Source organism: Phyllosticta capitalensis, assembly GCF_038381095.1.
Source record: "Phyllosticta capitalensis strain CBS 128856 chromosome Unknown BKA78scaffold_10, whole genome shotgun sequence".
In the NCBI taxonomy this organism is placed as follows: domain Eukaryota; kingdom Fungi; phylum Ascomycota; class Dothideomycetes; order Botryosphaeriales; family Phyllostictaceae; genus Phyllosticta; species Phyllosticta capitalensis.
In genome coordinates, this window is record NW_027117448.1 from 1,024,580 (window position 1) to 1,042,926 (window position 18,347).

Genomic DNA, 18,347 nt, shown 5'->3' on the forward strand with positions numbered 1-18,347 from the left:
AGTGAAGTCAGCTCTGCATTAGATATCGAACAGCGCCATGGGCATCGTCTTATGAGGGGAAAGACTCGTTCGATTGCTATCTGCGCCTCTGTCGCCGTCGCCGTCGCCCAATTCCCTCCACACTGGTTCGGCTCGGCTAGCTATCAAGCTCTCCGCGAATAAGCTTATCCTCAACCCATCCAATTTCTCGAGACCTTCTCGTTTCCTGGATTTCTCCTCAGACTTTGCTCTCCCTCAGTCTTTTGCTGATTCTCCATCGGCTTGCTCTGCAGGCCATCCACGTCGTCATCCCCCCGCACTGCCTAATCAGGCAAGTGGCGCTTGTTGATCGTGGTGCACAGGCATCAAAGCGCTCACCTCCTCTGTTGCTCCAACGGAGCGGGAAGCTTGTTGCCGCTGATAAGATGCTTGCTGAAGGGTAGATATCGCGGATGACGCGTGGGGTCTACTAATGAGATAAGACCCTTGAGATGCTAGGGTGGGGCCTCTGGCGACTACATAAGGTACGTCAATTCGCATTGGCGCGCGTTTGGTGAATGTGAGGAGGGAGGCTCTGCGGGTACGTACTGCGTTCATTGTGTGAGAAATGTTGTCTGATCGCTGACTTTGTGTAGGCAGAATCACTTTCTCCTCTGCACTAGTGTGGGTTTCCCCGTTCTCCGTATGCGCCTGAACACGGCGATTGGTAGACTCCAAGGGTTGAAGTACGCTGAGCTTCTTACGCCTTTCCAGCTCCCGTCGAGTGCTCATCCTGTCGCTCAAACTCGTGCCGTTCGGTAGACTGTCGTCGGTCTGAATGCGACTGGCAGCGACCACTCCATTGACATCAGGTGAGACCATGAATCAAATTGTTCTTCGACTGCCCCGAGGGTTTCCAAGTTCGCACGGCATAGGGATGCCGTGCCGGGAGTCGAAGATGCCGAAAAAGTCCAACAATCGGCATGCTCGGCAGGAGGAGGACGACTCCCCGAAACATCGCCTTGCCGCCGACACTGCACCACGGAAACGGTACTGGATGGTTGTAGGCAGTCTGAAGTGCTCAGATGTTTTGCAGAAATTTCATGCTTTGTCTGGAGTTGCCATGACGAACAGTGCTGAAGACTTGGGGGCGGCAGCTCAGAGGTCGTAACTAGGGGCTCACGCCACGACGACAATGAATGCATAGGAGTAGAACTCTTTGCCCTCATTAATACCCATGAGCACAGCACGGTCTTTCTAGAACTCTGGTATTTCCTCGCATGACTCTTACTCCTGCCTTTGCATCAGAGTCTCAAAGTCGTTCCTGTTCAACGCAACCCAACATGTGTCATTCAGCGTCGAAAGACGACGTCGAGGCAGCACTGGATGCGCCCTCACAATGCGGATCCAGTTGTCCAACAGCTCCATCCCACCAAGCCCCAGTGCTGCCACAGCACCTCCACCACTTCCAGCAACCCTCGACGCCCATGCAATCTCCTCCCAATCGCCCACCAGCGATTCGCAACGCAGTACGTGCCATGCCCACCCCTTTCAAAACGCAAAATCGAGCAAAGCCAACATGAAGCGACGCTACATACACCGTTTGCGATAGGCGCCTTCGCAACAACGCTGACGACGCTCTCCTGCTCGCTCATGGAGTGGCGCGGCGTCACGACGACCAACGCCTTTGTCGGCAACTTCTTGTTCCTCGCGGGCGTCGGCATGGTTGTGTCGGCGCAGTGGGAGATGGCACGCGGGAATACCTGGGGGTACATGACGTTGAGTGCGTATGGTGAGTAGTTTTCTATTCTTCTTTCGGTCTTTGGTTTTGGGTTGGGAACGAGTTCTGTTGGCTTGCTGTCTGTCTGTCCGGCACCAATATCCGGACGGTCATGGGTCTCAATATCCTTTGATTTGCTCACGATATTCTGACGCCTATTGACGATGCGCAGGACTCTTCTACGCCGGCTTCGGCGCCGTCGTGACGCCGGCCTTTGGCGTTGCTGCTGCGTATGGCGGCGACGATACGGTCGAGTATAACAACGCGATGGGCTTTTACATGACGAGTAAGTCGTCTCAGACGTCTCTTTTGCCAAAGAGAGCTTGATTTAGAATGACCGACGACTTATACGCGCACAGTTTGGACAGTCTTCAACACAATCTTCCTTGTCGGCTCGTTTGCCGTGTACGTTCCCAATCCCCATCCCCCTGGATTCCCCCTACCCAACCTCCTCGTACCCACCCACCCACCCAAACTAACCCCCCTTTCTCCTAGAAACCTCGTCACAATCGCAACCTACCTAACCCTCGAGCTCCTGCTCCTGCTCGTCGGCACCTCCTACTTCGCCGCCGCCGACGGCCACGCCGCCACCTCGGTCGCGCTCAAGCAAGCGGGCGGCGCCTGTGGCTTCGTCAGCGGCTTGACGGGATTCTATACCGTGGGCAGTGCCTTTTTTGAAGAGATGTTGGGTTGGCATTGGCCGATGGGGGATGTCAGGTGGCTGGAGAGGGGAAGGAGGACGAGGGGGAGGGGTGTGTGAAGGGGGAAAGGGGAAAGGGGAAAGAGGAAGGGGGAGCAGTGAGGAAGATGTGGTGCGGCGACTGGGCAACGAGCGCAACGCAACGTTGCAAAACTCTGCGTCTGAAGTTGGCCTCAAGCCCAAAATTACTCCATGCCGCTGTCTGCATTGCGCGAGTCAAATACCAAAGAGATAGAATCTTCCATCACTGTTTTCCTTTCCTCTAGAGCCACGTCCAGGACTTGGGACGCTTTTATCAATCTTTTGCTCACTCGACTAGCATCGAACAGGTCCTCGCTTTCGCCAACATGTCATGCTCTCAGAAACCTGTCGACTTGCTGCGTCATCAATCATCACACTGACTCTATGATTGAACCACACAAAGTCTCCTGCAGTGGCAGCGCAAGGCAAAGTAAATACTTCAATGCCCTTGATCTATTTTCATGCATGCTCCAACTCCCGCTTGTCCCCTTCCCTGAAGCAATTTGGTCCTAAGTGCAAAACTGAGCTTTGCCTGCTTGTTTGTCCAAGTGGTTGAGAAAGGAAATGGTGAAGAAGTAAAAATATGGGAAAGAAGAAGGAGAAGAAGAGTCATCTACTCGTACCTGTCCATCAATCAACACACGCCGTCAAATCCCCAAGTAATTGTTTAGTGGGCAAGACACACCATCAGAGCGCAGTCACCATCGCCCACCGCTCCCCTCATCAAGCCTCGTCCGCTTTCCCAAATCCATCGCTGAGATCAACTCCAATGCTCGTCCCTCCACGTCATCCAGCTCCTAATCCGAGTCACTCAGGCTGTCCCTGCGGCTCCTAGCACTCCTGCGATAACCCTCCATGACATCGCGACCCCTGCGCGCCCCACCACCACCACCACCACCAGCGCGACCCCTCGGACCCACGCCGACATTGCTGACGCTCTCCTCGGGGACAATGGTGCCGGGACCGCCGCCGGTGCTCAGGCCGGGGATGTGGTGCGAGTAGATCTTGGTGCCCGTGTCGTCGCTGTTGCTGTTGGAGTACGAAGAAGACTGCTGCTGCTGCTGCTGGGCATGATGGCTGCTCTGGCGCCGGCTGTGGCGCGCCGCGCTGGACGACCGCTGCCGGCTCTGGCGACGCTGCTGTTGCTGCTGGTGATTGCTGCGCGACGGCGAGCCTGTGGATGGACCATCGGCAGCACGCGCTGCCGGCGGCGGTCGCGCTGGCATGGCGTGCGGCCGGTACGACGAGTAGTAGCTCTCCGAGGCGTTGCTGGCCGTGTTGGCCTGCGTGTAGACGTCCGTGTACGCATCCTCCGTCACCGTCTCGCCTGAGTACGTCGAGTAGCTGACCTCGGAGCGCATCTCGTCGGCGTAGCGGCGGTTGCGCTCGGGGGTGTCGGGGCCGGATTTGGCAGGGGAGTAAGAGCGACTGTTTGAATCCTTCTTGTTGTTGGTGGTGGTGGTGGTCGACGACTTCTTCATCGCCTTTGCCTTTTCCTTTTCGCGCTTCTTGTCGGCCGCCGCGAGCTCCTTTTGCTTCTTGCTGGCCTCCTTTTGCTCGCGCGCGAGCTGCTTCTGCCGCGCCGCCGCCTCCTTTTTGGCGTCCTTGGTCGCCTTTTTGTTGTCCTTGTTGCCCGCGTCCTTGACGAGCGGCTTTTGCGAGACCTCGGAGCCAAAGGACGACGGATCGGTGGCCGAGTAGTCAAAAAAGGTCCCGTCGGACTGCCGGTTCAACCCGCCGACACGAGCTGGTTTCTCATGGCGATAGTTGGCGAGCTCGGGGTCGCGCGCCTTGGACGACGACTTGTTTGACCGCTTGCCGCGGCCGCCACGCAGGTGACCGAAGATGGATGGCGCCTTTTCATCGACGTAAGACTCGTCGTCGCCCGCTTCCGTCGCCGCTCTGCCGTAACTGCCATTGTGAACGACGCTACCGCCGCCCAGCTTGGTGCTCTTGGTTGCGTTGGACAGCGTCCGTCCGTCCGGTCCCTTGCGTCGGAGCACCGTCGACTTGTAGTCGTCCCAGTCGCCCTGGCGCCATTTGAAGCCGCCGTTGGGCGCCCAGAAGAAGAACCAGAGGCTGCCCAGGACCATGCCGGCGCCGATGAGCGCAAAGAGGGCGAAGAAGCCTTGGTTGTTGAAGGAGGAGGCGGGCTTCGAGCCTGCACCGAAGTTGGGAGACGATGTGGACCGCTTGACCAGCTCGTGGGCTGCATTGTTGGCCACCTTGGCCACGGGTGTGGAAGCGAGCGTGCTGCCATCGTCGCGTCGAAGCAGCGACTTGAAAATCTCGCGGACGGGCGCCATGATTGAGTAAGTATTGCCTGCCGTCTGGAAGTGCGGAGCTTGAGCCGGGGCTCAGTCGAAAGCTGTGCTGCTCAATGCAGCTCAAATTTCGTAGTTGTTAACAAGCGGCGTCTGGTCTGAAAATGGTCTCGGCTGCGCTCGTGCGCGTGGAATGGAAAAGTTTGGAGAATCTGGATGGAAGCTTTAGCGCACAATGGAATTGTTGTAGTGACAATAAGAATGGAGACTAACGGTGGCAGGTGTGGATGGAGAGTTAAGGGTTTGGGTCCCTGGTGGCTGGGACAGGGCAGAATACATGTAGTGGGAGGCTGGGATGGTGGCTGGTGGTTGGCAGTGACGTCTGATGGTAAACACGCATCTCCACAGAAACGCATGGGCCCCGGCGGGTAGATGATCGCCCTGATTTGCGGGGGACGACAAGGGTCCATAGAAAGTTGTTGCCGCTGTCGCTCAACACCAATCGAGGCCCGGCAGCAAGTCGTGACACACTTGATATGACGGAACCTTAGAGGGGACTTGGTGAACTCCAGTTTCGAGTGTATCAAGAGCTTGAATACTTCCTAGATGTGTGCGCTTTGAGCTGGAAATTTTCCGCGCCTCTATGGTCGCTCTCTAGACTGCTTTCTCAGTCTCTCTCCCTTGGTTGCTTGTTCGTGCGCGCTGTTGGTTCCAATCCAGTACCTCTCCAAATATGGCACGAGTCCAAATAATTCAATTCAAGCCTTTGCATCTGCGGGTCTTCTTCGCTGGCTGTCCCCGATTCACTCCAATGCCTCGGAAGCAGCCGTCCGTTCGATCATTCGCGTTCGACCATTCCCGTTCCGCAGCTTGGTAGTGGGACGCTTAGAATCGAAGCAAAAAGCGGAAAACTTGGCTATGGATAGCCTGAGTGAGTAGTCCGGCGCATTTGACATCCAATCTCGTCTGGATTGGTGAATGATTACCACGTGCTTCGGTCAGGAACCCGTATAGAATAAATCAGCCACTGACCAAAAAGTCACGACTCAAAGGGGGAGAGAGAGAAGAATTTGAGATGGGATGAGACTACCTTGACGAGTTGACGGCATCAATCAGAAGTGCAAGCGGGAAGAAAGCGACATGCTTGACTCTTTGAAAAGTCGTATTCGTAAAGCCCACGAGACGGACGAGTCAACATGCATCCTCAACAACGCAGCAATATGAAGAGATGAGGCTCGTCGACCTCAGATACCCGGAAGGGATGAACAGACATGAAGGGGTAAACCGAAACGAGGCGCGAGAATCGGCTACGTTGCATAGACGCTGCGCCACAGCACGCACTGCACGCACTGGCTCGTCAGTCCACGACGACACAATGACTTACCTCCTTCCAGCACCCGGGTTCGCTGGTTCCAGCAGCCCAGTTAGCAGACCTCCCTCGCCTGAGGAGGCGGCGCGGCTTGAACACACCACGCCCTGCGAAAAGGGCGGGCTGCGTGCTTGTCCGCGCCAGCACCTTGCCTGGAAAGTGACGAGACAGAATCTATCGAGGCATCAAACCTCGGCTCGGAGTCGATTGCACGGCAGGGAGCCCTGACAGCGTCGCCAGCGTCCCACGGCATGGCGGGTGGCCGCGGATTCCTTTTTTCCCAACTCCCAGTTTCCAAGCTGCGCCTCTCGTGACCCATTGGGAACAGAGTGTCTCGCCGCGTCCATGGTTGAGCGACCAAAAGCCATGCCGCCGGGGGCGTCGATCATGACGGGAAACACGACGGCTCGGAGAAAAGAAAAGAGTAGGCTTTGTGCTTCAGGGGCGCCCAGGTCCTGCTGTGCCAGGCAAACAAGCGCCAGCAAAAAAGAGCGATTGGGTGGCCTTGTGGGTGCCGTACTGCGCTTGCATGCAGGCTGGCTTTAGGGCCGCCGGCAGCAACAAAAGAAGGGGGATGGCCTTGAAGCGCTACGACAGGGCAAGAAGATGTGATGGATTGGGATGCGGCTGTCGATGCCTTTTGCTTGTTCTGCACCGGTCAACGAAATTGGGGACGAGCGACAAAACGTGGTGGACCTGCGTGAGTGCAAAAGTTTGGACCTGCATTTGAGCCGTGGTACAGTTCAAATCCGGTAGAGGGACTACGGGCTGTTGCACTGACAGGCAAAGTGTAACTTTGAGGCCGCAGCAGTCACTGACGTACGGCGGCGCATGAGGACCTCGGCTCGATTAAGAGGATGGATTTGGTTTTGATGGACCAGTCGGTACAATTTCCTGTGATGCTGTGAAGCTGGCTGGCTCATCGATGATACGGATTGAGGCGCAAAGAGGACAAATTTGGTTGTCACGGGACACGCCAAAGCTCTCAGCTCAGCAACTCCACCAAGTTCGCTTATGCGGAATCGAAATCCGTGTCGAGATAGGAGAACGGCCGAAGCGCGACATGCGCTGAAAAGGCTGCTTGCTTGACTGATTACAGTCAGCCCTGCCATGCCCGCTGGACTTGCCTTGGTTCGGTCGGCAATTCGGACCAGAGAGAGGAATCTTTGCGCGCGCAAGGCCAGGCGCGCGGCGGCAGGAGAATGCAGCCATGCACATCATGGCGAACATCAGGATCAAGTCTCGCCTTGGCATCGAGTCCGTCGAGGTGGCTTTTGCGGGGATGTTGTACTTGACGGAATGGGTAATGAAAAGGGGGGACGAACGCGATACAGAAAATCAATTGTCTTGGTTGGATTTTGAGGGCATTGAGTGTACCACCATCAGCGACTTGAGGCGCGCTCTCAAAGCATCATCGACTTGGACCATCACATACCTACTCCTTCTCTCGGCGGAGGTCGTCGGCGATCCTGCCGCGAAAGATGACCGACACCAAGGAGCAGCCGTCCCACCTCAGCCCACGCTCATGCAAGGCCCGGCGCAAACGGCACATCTTCGAGAAATGTGGCAGAAGGCTATCTGACGTGACGCCATCGGATGTGATGCCGACTTGACAGGAGAGCGTCCTTGTGAAAAAGACAAATGGACATGAGGACCGAGGAGTAACATGTGGCGGTGGCTGAATAGAGAGAGACAAGACAGCGGCGATGCAGGTAACGAGTGGTTGGACTCATCTGCTGCACGTCAATATCGGCGATGACGGTGGTGGCTCTGTCAACGACGTCGAAAAGAAGGGGTCGATGGTTTTGTTCAGGGGAAAGACGGATGGCGGTGAGAGTCTTGGTACAGATACAGATTGGGCTAATGCAGGTGGACGACGAGGGAGGAAGGGGAAAAGAGTTCGTGACGAGTAAGCATGAGAGGAGACGGGAAGGATGATATTGGGTTGGGCAGCTGAGAGGTCACGCAGACACATCAGGACAGGAACCTAAGGGCCATGTCGCATGAAGGGACCAGATGGAGGATGCCGAAGGGTGGTGTTGACAGGTGCACGGGACCGACTGCGAAGAAGCGATCACCCGCTGACTCGCGCGCTTTCCCGCAATCAGCTCGCCCGGAGCAACCTCATCCTCCATCAACTCAACCTCTGCCAGCTGCACAATGACAAAATCCAGATCATCGATCTCGCCGTCCCCCACGGACGCGCCCACGCTGCGACTCGTACCGTGGGCTATTTTGATCCGTGTTCGGAGCGCTCGACAATGAACAAGACAATACTTAAACATGTAGACCACCAGCCCCACCGACCTGACGATCTGGTGTGGGCCATGTGATGGCCCTTGACGCGAATCCACCACCATCACGACGCCTATCGTGGTAATACACCTGCGCCATCCGCAGCGACGGTCCACTCACAGCTTATGCTCACCTTCCTTGTGCTCACAAATCTTCAAATCCCATTACCTGATTCGTCGTCACAAGGAACACCACCGCTCCAGCCGGCCTGACGGTCCAGTCCATTCTGCTCCACCAACTGGTAATTCTCTTCAACACCACCACCTCGACGACCATCATATCTGCATTAGCCATTCGCAGGCCTGATTACGAGCACACCATTGAATTTTTTTCCATCGGCTTTCGACCCGACGATCCCGCGCATCCTGCAGCACCTCCACCCCACCACTACGGCAATCTATTCGCATCCTTTTAGACCACCAACGACTTGCGCCCCAAGTCGTCGCCTGTCTCTGCTGCCTCCCATCACCACCACCTATCAACCAACCCACCTGGCCACGGCGCGGGTCCTTGGTGCCAGACTTAGCCCACCCGCCGCCGACGCCGAATCATGCGGCACGCCCGCCAGAGCCGCATGCCGAGGTCACTCGGTACATAGACTCAGCGCTCCTACTGTCTACCTGCCCGGCATCTGCCACCACCATAACCGTCAGTCCCAAAAAGACACGGGCGCCGTATTACCAATCCGGATACCCGTCCTCCTCTCGCTCTTGTTTCCTCGTGTCATCCAGTCTCTTGCAATTCAAATCAAGAGTGCACGCGGCGGACTTGTTTCTCCCCCCTCGTCATTTTGTCTGTTCTTTGATACCTCCTCGTCAAGCGCTTGAAGCGTTTTTGCTCGCTTATTTTTAATTCTTACCCTTGTGGCGCTCGTGGCGCGCGAGAGCGGTGTAGTGGTCAGTCACTACTCATCAGCCATCGAGCCCGTCTCTTGCTCCTTCGCAAAGAGGGCTGGCTAGAGCTTTGTATCTCCTTTTCCAAGTCAATCGAAACGAGGGAGAAGCAGATCAAGGAGAGAAGGACAGACTACGAGAGAAGAGGAAAACACACAAACCCTTTCTCCGCACTCCCTTCTTTCATTGCCGCTTCTTCCGCTTCCTCTCCTCCCCCATCACCACCACTACCATCATCACGCTCCGTCTTGTCTTGTCTGGTCCTAGTCCCCCTCCCCAGTTGGTAGACCATCTGCCGTTCGTTCCATTCCCCACCTCTACCCAAGCCATCTCTTCCCTGCCCGCGCGCGCCTTCCGCCAACTGCTACTACGCATCCTAGCGCCGCCATCGGTCGTCTGTCTAAGGTGTGCCTCCATCTGCCCTACGCCACCAGCGCGGCCACCCATCCACAGACCTGTCCTGCTGCCACACCCAGCGGCGGCGGGGCATGCTGCAGGCACGACGCTAGCTAAAAAAAAAAAAAAAAAATTCTTTTCTTTGCTACTGCCGTCTGCTGCGAACGCTCGCTCGCGTAAAATCAACGGTCGTCGCCTCCGCTGCGCCGTCTCGTTGTAGTCATCGTCATCGTCATCGGTGGTGGCAGTGTGCCCGGGTTCCAGAGAGCAAGGTGTGCGCGTGCCGTTGGTGTGTGGCCTGCTGCCTTTTCTTATATCGGCTTGACGTCCCCCTCACTCGCGCCCCCCTTTCCCCCCCCGGCGCATACTCGAGCACGCTTCTTCTTTCTCAACTACGACGTACCTCTCTCCCCCCTCTCCTCCTCTCTACCTCCTCTTATCTGCGGTGTTGTTGAGTGCTGTCTTGGCAGTACACTCGCTCACTCGCTCGCTTCTTCTCATTGTCCTTGTACGATACTCTTTTTGTAAGGGGAAGAGGACACTTTCGCGTTGAGAGAAAGACTCGCTATCATCTTGCTGTATTGTAATCGTCTTTTGGTCGGTCGGTCTGCTTGTATCAGCATCATCATACCTTGCCTGTTTGCGTCGCCATTTCTGTTTGCACACGCACCGACCACGACGAAGCCGACTGTTTGAAAAAGACTCGGCTGGCAGCTTTACACCCCACGAACACCCCCTCATCGCGCCACGCTACCTGCGGGCCGCAACGAGACGAACGAAAGGCCGACGAGCTAGGTGCTTGTCTTACTTCGGGAGTAATCTTAATACCTCACCTTGCACAACGTCCGAGGAGACGAAGACGGACACCAACGAACAATCAAACGAGACGGAGAGACGAAAGAAATAGCATCATCGACTAGGAAGACCACGACGTTATAGGAGAGAACAACGAAGAAGACGAAAACCACGCAAAACCGCAACAAGACGCAGAACGCAATAGAAATGGCCTCGTTCACGCCGGCGACGCCCTTCATCCTCCCCACGCACCTGCGGCGCAACGCCTCCTGGCCGCCCATGTCGACGCGCCACCTGCCCTCGCTGGCGCCCGTGCATTTCCACCTCGCGGCGTCGACGACGACGGGAAAAAGGCAGCAAAGCACCTCTCGACAGTCCTCTTCATCCGGGTCATCGTCGTCGTCTCGCACGACGACAAGCTCCTCATCTTCTTCTTCATCGTCCTCCTCGCGCCAACGAGCACACACCCAGCGCGACCAAGACCTCCCCGACATCGACGAAGACCCGTTTGCGCACTTCCTCAGCCCCATGACGGAGGAGGAGTTCAGCAGTCCGTTTGACGACGCCGACGACGGGTTGGCGTTTAGCGCGGGCATCATCGTGTCGGACGACGAGGGAGTTGGGGACGCGAAGGACGGGGACATGATGGGAGATGGGGAGTCTTCTGAAGGGGCAGTAGGGTTGTGGGGAGACGGAGTGACGAGAGATCGATTGAGGAGCCGGTTGGCGCGGCGGTGGGCCAAGTATGTGGGGCGGTGGTGCGATGGGGGAGGTGGAGGTGATGCAGGAGGTGGAGGAGGGGGCAGCGACGAGACAGCCGCAGGGGAAGACATGCAGAGGGCGGCTGCGCAAGGGGATGCAGGGGCAGGAACAAGAAGTAGAAGACGAGACAGGCCGGAAAGTGGGTCGTCGTCGCCACGGCTCCAGCAGATCGACGAGGATCGCGACGCCGAGATGGAGGAGGAAGCGCGCGCCATGGAGCGCGAGATGGAGCGCAACATGGCCGTCGACGAGGGATACATGAGCGAGGAGGTCGTTTCCACCACGGTCCCGAGCGGAGGCGTCGCCCAGGACAAAAGGAAGACGTCGCAGCAGCGGCCCAAGAGGCCTGGACCAGAGCCCCTGGTGATGTCGCCGTACAGAACCGTCGTCCGCGAGCCAACCAAGGGACGTGCCCAGGACCTCGTCGACGGCCGCATGAGCAAGAGGAGGAAATATCGGCACTCGTGGCGCGCCCCCGACCGGGACCTGTTCACCGTTGTTGAGGAGCAGGGCGAGGGTGGAGACGCTTCGGAAATTGGGCAGCGATACTTTTCCGCCTTCTAGAAGCAAAAAAGCAAACTCGACAAAAGAAAACAAAGCAAAGTCGTCGAGGTCCGAGGCGAGCCAAAGAGGACGATGTCCGGACGTGCTCGAGCAATATACGAGGAAGATGATGCCGCTGTCCGATTCCGCGTCCGAGCACCACCATGGCCCAAGGCCCGACGATGCGCAGTGCAGGCAACCCGGTAATCTTGCAAAGGGCGGCGAGAGAGATCTCGTTTAGGGCTGGACAGGGGTCAGTGTGATGAAGGGATCAAGATTTTTTTTCGACCAACCATCAGTCTTCTCTTTCTTTTTGGCTCAGAACCCGGAGAAAGTAAAGCCAGAATGGGAAGAAGGAATGCGCCGACGTTCCTTTCTTCTTACCTCGTCCATCATCTCTCTGCGCGCTTTTCTTGCCTGTGCGATTCGTTCCCACTCCTCTGGCCCAGAATAGCCGCTAGCTTTGGCGGCCGTATCCGCTGCCTAAGCCGCAATCGCCGACTTGCCGCTCCTTAGCGAGCTTTGACTTGACTGTCTTGAAGGTGCTCGAGAAGAAGATGGCGTGTGGCGATGGCTACATCTTGAAGGAAGAACTTGGCCTGGTGTTGTGGGAAGTGAGAATGAATTCCGGGCTCTTTTTCCACAGCGATTACAACGTTGAATTGACTCATGCTCATCCGTGGGATCGGACTGATTTTCTCTACGGCGGTTGATTCTGCTCGCGTCTGCTGGATGAAGATGAGTACCGGCGCGTCTGGGCGTGCTAGGGGAGATGGGCGACTGTCTCGAGCTGTTGGTGTGGCTGTGCTGATGGTGGTGATGATGATGATAGCAGTGGTGGTGTCCCGAATGCTGGCTGCCGTGTTGGCTGCCGTGGCGGCTGGAAGGGTGGCTGCCGTGGTGGTGATGGCTTTGGCCATTTTCTCCTTGTTCGCGGTGATGATGATGCTTGCATGTGCATCCAGAGGCTTGGCGTTGTTGCTTTGGCTTGAGGGTTTCGTTTAGGGAGTTGTTAGGGGTGCCGCCGGAGCCCTCTACTTCGAGGATAGGGGACAGGGTGGTTGCGGAGCGTCTGGCGTCATGGTCACGTGTATCGCTAGTTCTGTTTGACAACATAATATTAGTATAAGTGGCTTGAAGTGGTCTGGACTGGGGCATGGATTACGCCGCGGATGTGAGATCTGAGTATCCGCCGACCCGTCTTGCATCGGCAGGTGGTTCCGTACGCTCGTCAACCTGGGCCGTGGCGTAAGGGCTTGAACGCATAAGGTGGCCTCTGTTCCTTTTCCAACGATGCGGCCAGTGACGCTTTTGCTGCTCGTAAGCATCTCTGATGAGCTTGTCGAGGCTGTTGGTGCTCATGTTGTTTGAACTGGCGACATCGCGGCGCCAGGCATTCAGGCGCTCCCAATCATCGGCCGGAGGGCATTTTCTCCTGATTTCCTTCTGGCCACGCTTGGACTCGGCGGGAACCCATCCTCTGCGGACCTTGACAAAGTAGCCCTTCCTGACCTGGACAGACATGAACGAGCAGGGGAATACCCATGCAGAAGGAATGAGACTGTTTCAATTGAGGATAGTCGAGGTAACGAATGACCAGGGAGCACGGCGGGCCAAACTTGGGTCCAGGGTGACATCAGTTGGCCGGGGCGCGCGGGTGTCTCACAGACAGGAATGAAGTCAGGAACAGGCTTCGCGGCGCGCCATTCAGGGACGCAGTTGGCGAGGGGAGAGCGCATCAACGGGCACATGGAGCTGTTTTTAGGCGTGCGACGGGGCGCGAGCGCGCCTTCCGAAAGGGGGTGGGTGCAGCGCAGCAGGCCACGCCGCGGGCAACTGCAGGCAGGCCTTGAGCCGCGATGGATGCGAAGCACTGGACACACAGGCGACGAGCCGCTGTCGCGGTGGAAATCCTCGTATGACAGCCGCAGCGCAGCGCCAGCAGGGCGGCGCTCATGTTTGCAGCATGACGGGCATGCTCGACCCAGCCACCAGGCCACGGGGGCATCGGCTCAGCACCGTGGCGCATCAACCATGGCCCAATTGCTCGATGCGCATGGCTGTCCTCCAGCCCATCTCGCATGCGCCTGCTGAGATCTGTACCGCGGCGTGGGCCCGCTCCCACGGAAGAGGGACATGATCGAAGGGCTCGAGGTTGCAGGCTCTACGCCACAAGCCTCGTGGCTCTCCCATTCCTGTAGCGCTGCGCAATCGTGGCAACGTGCCGTGCCATGCATCGACTATTCGGGTGCATCGCAGCCTCGAAGAGCAGACGTGTCGCCTCGAGTTCCGTACATGGTCTTGTAGAATCTGAGTCCAATAGCGCAAGGGCGGAGCGCCTTTGGACAAACTCGGCCGGCGTAGACGACGCAGCTGTGACCGGAGCAGACGTATAAGACGGGGCATGAGGCCGGGCTGGAGACGGGACCATCATCTCCTCCTCCCCATCATCTCTCACTCGACCTCCATCTGCTCCTAGCGCTAGCGGGAGCATCGGCTATCGTACCTTAAGGTTGGTCCCGCGCGTCCGTCCCCAGCGCTAGCCGGTTTGAACATGGGGCCCGCCTCTCTAAACCGACGACGCCAACATGGTGTTTTGGGAACCGGGTTCTTGGAAGCCCCAGCACAGCACAGCCCGGCGCAGCGAGAGGACGGGCCTCTTCACCACTTGGAAAAACTGGCTGACCATTGTCTCTGTTGCAGGTCCAGGAACATCGAGCTGACGGCACCCAAGACTTGTCCGGGATCCGCGAGACAGGCATACCCCAGCGCCTCGAGCAAAAAGAACCGTGGCTGTGGGAAACCCGATTTACCAGGCTCGCAAATCCCGCCCCTGTACAACGTGAGCCGGTCGATTTCTGCAAATACCGACGTCACTTGCGCCTCTTGTCGCACCCAACAGACAAGCGAGCTCCGGAGCAAGCCACTCGCCCAATCTTCATCCGCGCACGGCCGAGCCCGTAGGCGCTGATATTGGTGGAATTGCCTCGAGAGGCTGCGGCGCAACCAATCCAGAAGAGTTGTGCGCGTGGGCCGGGGACCAGCAAAAAGGTGAGCCCAAGACAATCTCGCTACGTTTCAACCATGCATGCTCCCTGCCCCGTTCCCTGTCACCATCAGGCATATTGCGACATGTCTTGGAAGCATGCGGCGCACGCAAGGAGTCGCGTCTGGCAACCGGGTCTGCCCTGGTCCAGGCAGGCCGTTTCAAGCTGCGTGCTTCCACGGCCTTCCAGATCCTGCACCGCGAGCCGTTGAATGGTTGCTCCAGCGTGCGAGCTATGGTGTTGGCACGGATGAGATCGTGTATCGCGATCCAACCCCCGCATCCGGCGGCTGCTGCTCGTCTGCGTGCTGCCTGGGATCATTCGCGGCCCAGGCAGCGGCGCACCATTCTCCCTTGCTCTTGTTTCTTTTCCCACTTTGCGCGCTGCCTTGCTTCGAGGCCGTCGACCAAGAGATGGCTCTTCTGCTGAGGCTGACCGCGGTACGCCTTGACATGTTGATATATCTTCTGGCTGCCATGTTGGGCCAAAGCTCATCTCGTCGAGGCTGAGACGCACGAGCGTCGGTGCTTTTGTTTCTCCTTTTTGGGCTGTTTCTTTTGCCGGGCCGCCTTCCTGCTCTTCCCTCAAACACGACCATGCACTCGATATTGGGCGTCGTTGGCCTGTTCCCCATGGCTGATTCCTTCCAGAAGCATTCCATCGTCAGATGCCCAGAGGTAGAGGGAGAAGAAGAAATATCAGCGACGCCAGTGCTTCCAGGGTCTCGACTAGATCAACTTCACGACAAGGAACGAGCTCATTGACCTCTTCCTCTGCTCTTTTAAGACGGTCGAGCCGCATCGCAGAACGCTCATCATCCTCAGCAGCTCCAGAATCCTCAACCAGCACCACTCCTCTAGTCAACGGAACATCATCTCCAACAATGGCATACGTTGCTCGCCGTACGCAAACCAACGACAACCTCGGGGCCAGAGCCGTTGAGTCCCGGAGAATTCGCCTCGACAACCCTCGTGCCATTCGTCAAAACTCCAACGGTCGAGCGGACGGTTACGACGCTTCAGCATTCGTCATGGACGTCATCGATCAGCCCCCGAGCAGCGTCCGTTTGGGCCAGGCTCTCCGTCCAATTCAAATCCGTCTTCGCAGTCGTTCAAATTCTGCCGCATCCATCCACGACGGCCACTTGGTTGCCTTTGTCAGTCTCATCACCCGCGGATCGGACGGCTCAGATGCTCCTGTGGGATCCGATGTCCTGAGAGGGCGACACGGTCTTGCCAGCTCGATCCAAATCGCAGACGACAACGATGACGTCGGCTACGCTTCTTTTTCTGAACTCTCAATCAGACAAGAAGGCACGTATCTGATCCGGATCAACCTGATCAAGGTCGACGGCGGCCAAGGCGAGGTCATGCAAGTTGTGGATAGCCGGGCCATTGTTGTGGGCAGGAGCTAAAGCAAGAATACGGTATGTCTCCTTGTGGCACAAGTCCGGACTGCGGCTGACCCTTGATGCAGAGTTTCTCCTGTCTGTCTTTATCGGAGTTAAGAATCGGCGGTGCAATCAGTTAGCAGTTTTTTTTTTTTTTTTTTTCCGTAATTGGGTAGCCGAGAGCGTTGTCTTTTACGGCGGCATTGTACGAATTTTGGGACCTGTAAGGCATATTCCTTGGTGGCATACTTGATTTGAGAAGATATACGGCGGAAATCTGTCTTAGCCTTTTTTCAAAAGCACAATACCTAGGGATAGAGCAGAGATACAATAGCATTGAGTTTCCTGTCGACTTTGATCCATGGATGTGAGTTTGACGGCTGTCTCTGGCTCAATGACAACACAGTCGGTCATAGGAATCCAGCAGAATGGAAAACACCGACGTCCGAACGACGATCAGGACGGCGGTTCGAGGTGCAGCCTGGTTTCAGGAGGTCGAAGCTTGCATGTCTTGGATCGAGAGAAGACATTACCTGAGACGAAGACATCCGGGCTGATGGGAACATGGAACTGGGAAAAATGAGGCTGGTGGTGCTGCCATGACGCAGCGTTTGACGTCGGTGCAGCCGCGGACAACATCACGTGCAGCGACCTTAGCCGAGCCCGTTGAGCTATGCCCAAAGCGGTATTCGACGAGGCTGCTGAGAGTCTTCATGTTGGACACTTGTCGTCTTTGCTGGATGCATGTTTGATTTTGCAACAATTTCCGATGTAATGCATTGTCGACAGAGAAGCAATCGGACCCAACAGAGACTGCATCTTTCATTTCTCTGACACCACTGCTAGCAGTAGCGCCCATTGCTCTGGATAGCTAGGTACATCTATTGACAGAGATTTCCCGACCCGGTATAGACTCGATCGAGTACATGTGCAGATGCTCCAAGCTGCCGCGGAGTCGACGCCGACCAAAAGAAAGCATCGGCTTCTTTTTTCCACGCAAGCGCGGAGTTCTGCCTTGCTCGTAAAGAATGGCTGCCAATTCGCACAAGGCATCTGTGTGACCAGTCTGTGCACCCCAATTTCATATAGGCTTTTGAGAGGTGCAGTAAGGCCGAGCAGAAAGACGACAAGGCCGAATTCCTCTCGTCGGTCTGTAAGCGTGCCAGTTGCAGGAGCGACATGCTTGCCGAGTGTAGTGTCAATGGCGTCAGTCAGTCGCTGTGATAAGAATTCTGTTTGCTCATTTTATTCCAACAACCATCTTGGCATTGATCGGAACATTGCGCGTCTCGTGGACGCTGTGGCACCCGGCAGAAAAGAAGGAGCGGAAGAGTTCCAGAAGGAGACGAGCAGACCGCGGGCGTCCGCACAGGAAGCACAGGCCAGGCCGCTAACCAGCCCTCCCCGCATGGCACCACCAGTTGCAATCGGGCCCAGCCGCGCGCTGCGTTTGTTTCGACTTCGACGTCGCTCATGTCTCTTCCTCTTCGTATTGCCAACAACGCCTTGACAGGCAGCAGAGACCACAACACCATCAAACTGAACAACACTCAAGGCGCCTTGTCGAGCGAGCTTATCGTGACAAGAAGCCACGAGCTAAGAGATATCCGCTCCGAAGCCTTATCAGCCCCCGTCCTGCTCGACAAATCAAAGGGCGTGCCGCCATGACGAGTTCGGCCTTGGTCTTGGGGTCTGCGCTTGGCCATCTTGGCTCTCTCCGGGGCAGAGCAGCCATGCGTGATTGATGATAGGTAGGATTTTGGTGGTGCTGGTGCTGGTGCTGGCTGTCTGCAGACAAAACCTTTCCTCAGCTGAGGGAAAGCTGTGCCACCGCCGCCGCCGTCTCCGCCGCCAAGCCGTTTCCTATCTGGCTGTCTCTCTTCTGCTCCATGCGTGGATCCATTCTGGGTCCTGGCCTGTAGACCACCGTCGCCTCAGTACTGTTGTGGTAGGTAAGAATTGGCAAGGCCGAGTCTATCCGCCACCACTGGCCCCCGTCTCCCCGAATGCTTCGCCTTTTAGCATAAAAAGCTTTCTGCGCCGTAGCGTACATCGCGTAGCTTGCCTGCGCTTGCGTGCTTGTCGTCATTTTGCCCTGGTCCTTGCTCACTGCTGCGGGTATACGTATCGCAAC

General features: G+C 56.8%; 7 protein-coding genes across 7 annotated transcripts; 4 read left to right on the forward strand and 3 right to left on the reverse strand.

Moving 5' to 3' along the window:
* Positions 1–1,237: 1,237 nt before the first annotated feature.
* On the forward strand, positions 1,238–2,498 carry BKA78DRAFT_360786 (GPR1/FUN34/yaaH family-domain-containing protein; the record flags this gene model as incomplete). The annotated part of the gene is made up of 4 exons (XM_066892428.1): positions 1,238–1,750; positions 1,911–2,024; positions 2,098–2,143; positions 2,234–2,498. Exons 1-4 carry the CDS (start codon positions 1,345–1,347, stop codon positions 2,496–2,498), a joined length of 831 nt encoding a protein of 276 aa, XP_066740542.1. The 5' UTR covers positions 1,238–1,344.
* A 758-nt stretch (positions 2,499–3,256) lies between these two features.
* On the reverse strand, positions 3,257–4,765 carry BKA78DRAFT_356070 (uncharacterized protein; the record flags this gene model as incomplete). The annotated part of the gene is made up of 1 exon (XM_066892012.1): positions 3,257–4,765. The coding sequence occupies one exon, from the start codon at positions 4,763–4,765 to the stop codon at positions 3,257–3,259; it is 1,509 nt and encodes a 502-aa protein (XP_066740543.1).
* A 5,517-nt stretch (positions 4,766–10,282) lies between these two features.
* BKA78DRAFT_31752 (uncharacterized protein) lies at positions 10,283–11,894 on the reverse strand. The gene is made up of 2 exons (XM_066888717.1): positions 10,347–11,894; position 10,283 (listed from the first exon to the last, which is right to left on the reverse strand). Exon 1 carries the CDS (start codon positions 11,668–11,670, stop codon positions 10,498–10,500), a length of 1,173 nt encoding a protein of 390 aa, XP_066740544.1. The 5' UTR covers positions 11,671–11,894; the 3' UTR covers position 10,283; positions 10,347–10,497.
* A 45-nt stretch (positions 11,895–11,939) lies between these two features.
* On the reverse strand, positions 11,940–13,487 carry BKA78DRAFT_31755 (uncharacterized protein). Its single transcript, XM_066888721.1, has 3 exons — positions 12,942–13,487; positions 12,070–12,878; positions 11,940–12,019 (listed from the first exon to the last, which is right to left on the reverse strand). The coding sequence occupies exons 1-2, from the start codon at positions 13,298–13,300 to the stop codon at positions 12,260–12,262; spliced, it is 978 nt and encodes a 325-aa protein (XP_066740545.1). The 5' UTR covers positions 13,301–13,487; the 3' UTR covers positions 11,940–12,019; positions 12,070–12,259.
* Positions 13,488–14,816: 1,329 nt separating this feature from the next.
* On the forward strand, positions 14,817–15,411 carry BKA78DRAFT_31763 (uncharacterized protein). Its single transcript, XM_066888732.1, has one exon. It carries the CDS (start codon positions 14,865–14,867, stop codon positions 15,330–15,332), a length of 468 nt encoding a protein of 155 aa, XP_066740546.1. The 5' UTR covers positions 14,817–14,864; the 3' UTR covers positions 15,333–15,411.
* Positions 15,020–16,357, forward strand: BKA78DRAFT_323642 (uncharacterized protein). The gene is made up of 2 exons (XM_066889218.1): positions 15,020–16,249; positions 16,300–16,357. The coding sequence occupies exon 1, from the start codon at positions 15,491–15,493 to the stop codon at positions 16,235–16,237; it is 747 nt and encodes a 248-aa protein (XP_066740547.1). The 5' UTR covers positions 15,020–15,490; the 3' UTR covers positions 16,238–16,249; positions 16,300–16,357.
* Positions 16,358–17,016: 659 nt separating this feature from the next.
* On the forward strand, positions 17,017–17,840 carry BKA78DRAFT_31784 (uncharacterized protein). Its single transcript, XM_066888739.1, has one exon. The coding sequence runs from the start codon at positions 17,148–17,150 to the stop codon at positions 17,721–17,723; it is 576 nt and encodes a 191-aa protein (XP_066740548.1). The 5' UTR covers positions 17,017–17,147; the 3' UTR covers positions 17,724–17,840.
* The last annotated feature ends 507 nt before the right edge of the window (positions 17,841–18,347 follow it).

Bases quoted from the DNA above. Each gene is read 5' to 3' on its own strand.
- BKA78DRAFT_31755 (XM_066888721.1), bottom strand. From the start codon at position 13,300: ATGTCTGTCCAGGTCAGGAAGGGCTACTTTGTCAAGGTCCGCAGAGGA. The intron at 12,879-12,941 runs GTAATCCATGCC...GTTGTCAAACAG, and splicing joins TCAGATCTCACATCCGCGGC to AACTAGCGATACACGTGACC.
- BKA78DRAFT_31784 (XM_066888739.1), top strand. From the start codon at position 17,148: ATGCTCCAAGCTGCCGCGGAGTCGACGCCGACCAAAAGAAAGCATCGG.
- BKA78DRAFT_31763 (XM_066888732.1), top strand. From the start codon at position 14,865: ATGCTCCCTGCCCCGTTCCCTGTCACCATCAGGCATATTGCGACATGT.
- BKA78DRAFT_323642 (XM_066889218.1), top strand. From the start codon at position 15,491: ATGCCCAGAGGTAGAGGGAGAAGAAGAAATATCAGCGACGCCAGTGCT.
- BKA78DRAFT_31752 (XM_066888717.1), bottom strand. From the start codon at position 11,670: ATGCGGCCGTCGACGAGGTCCTGGGCACGTCCCTTGGTTGGCTCGCGG.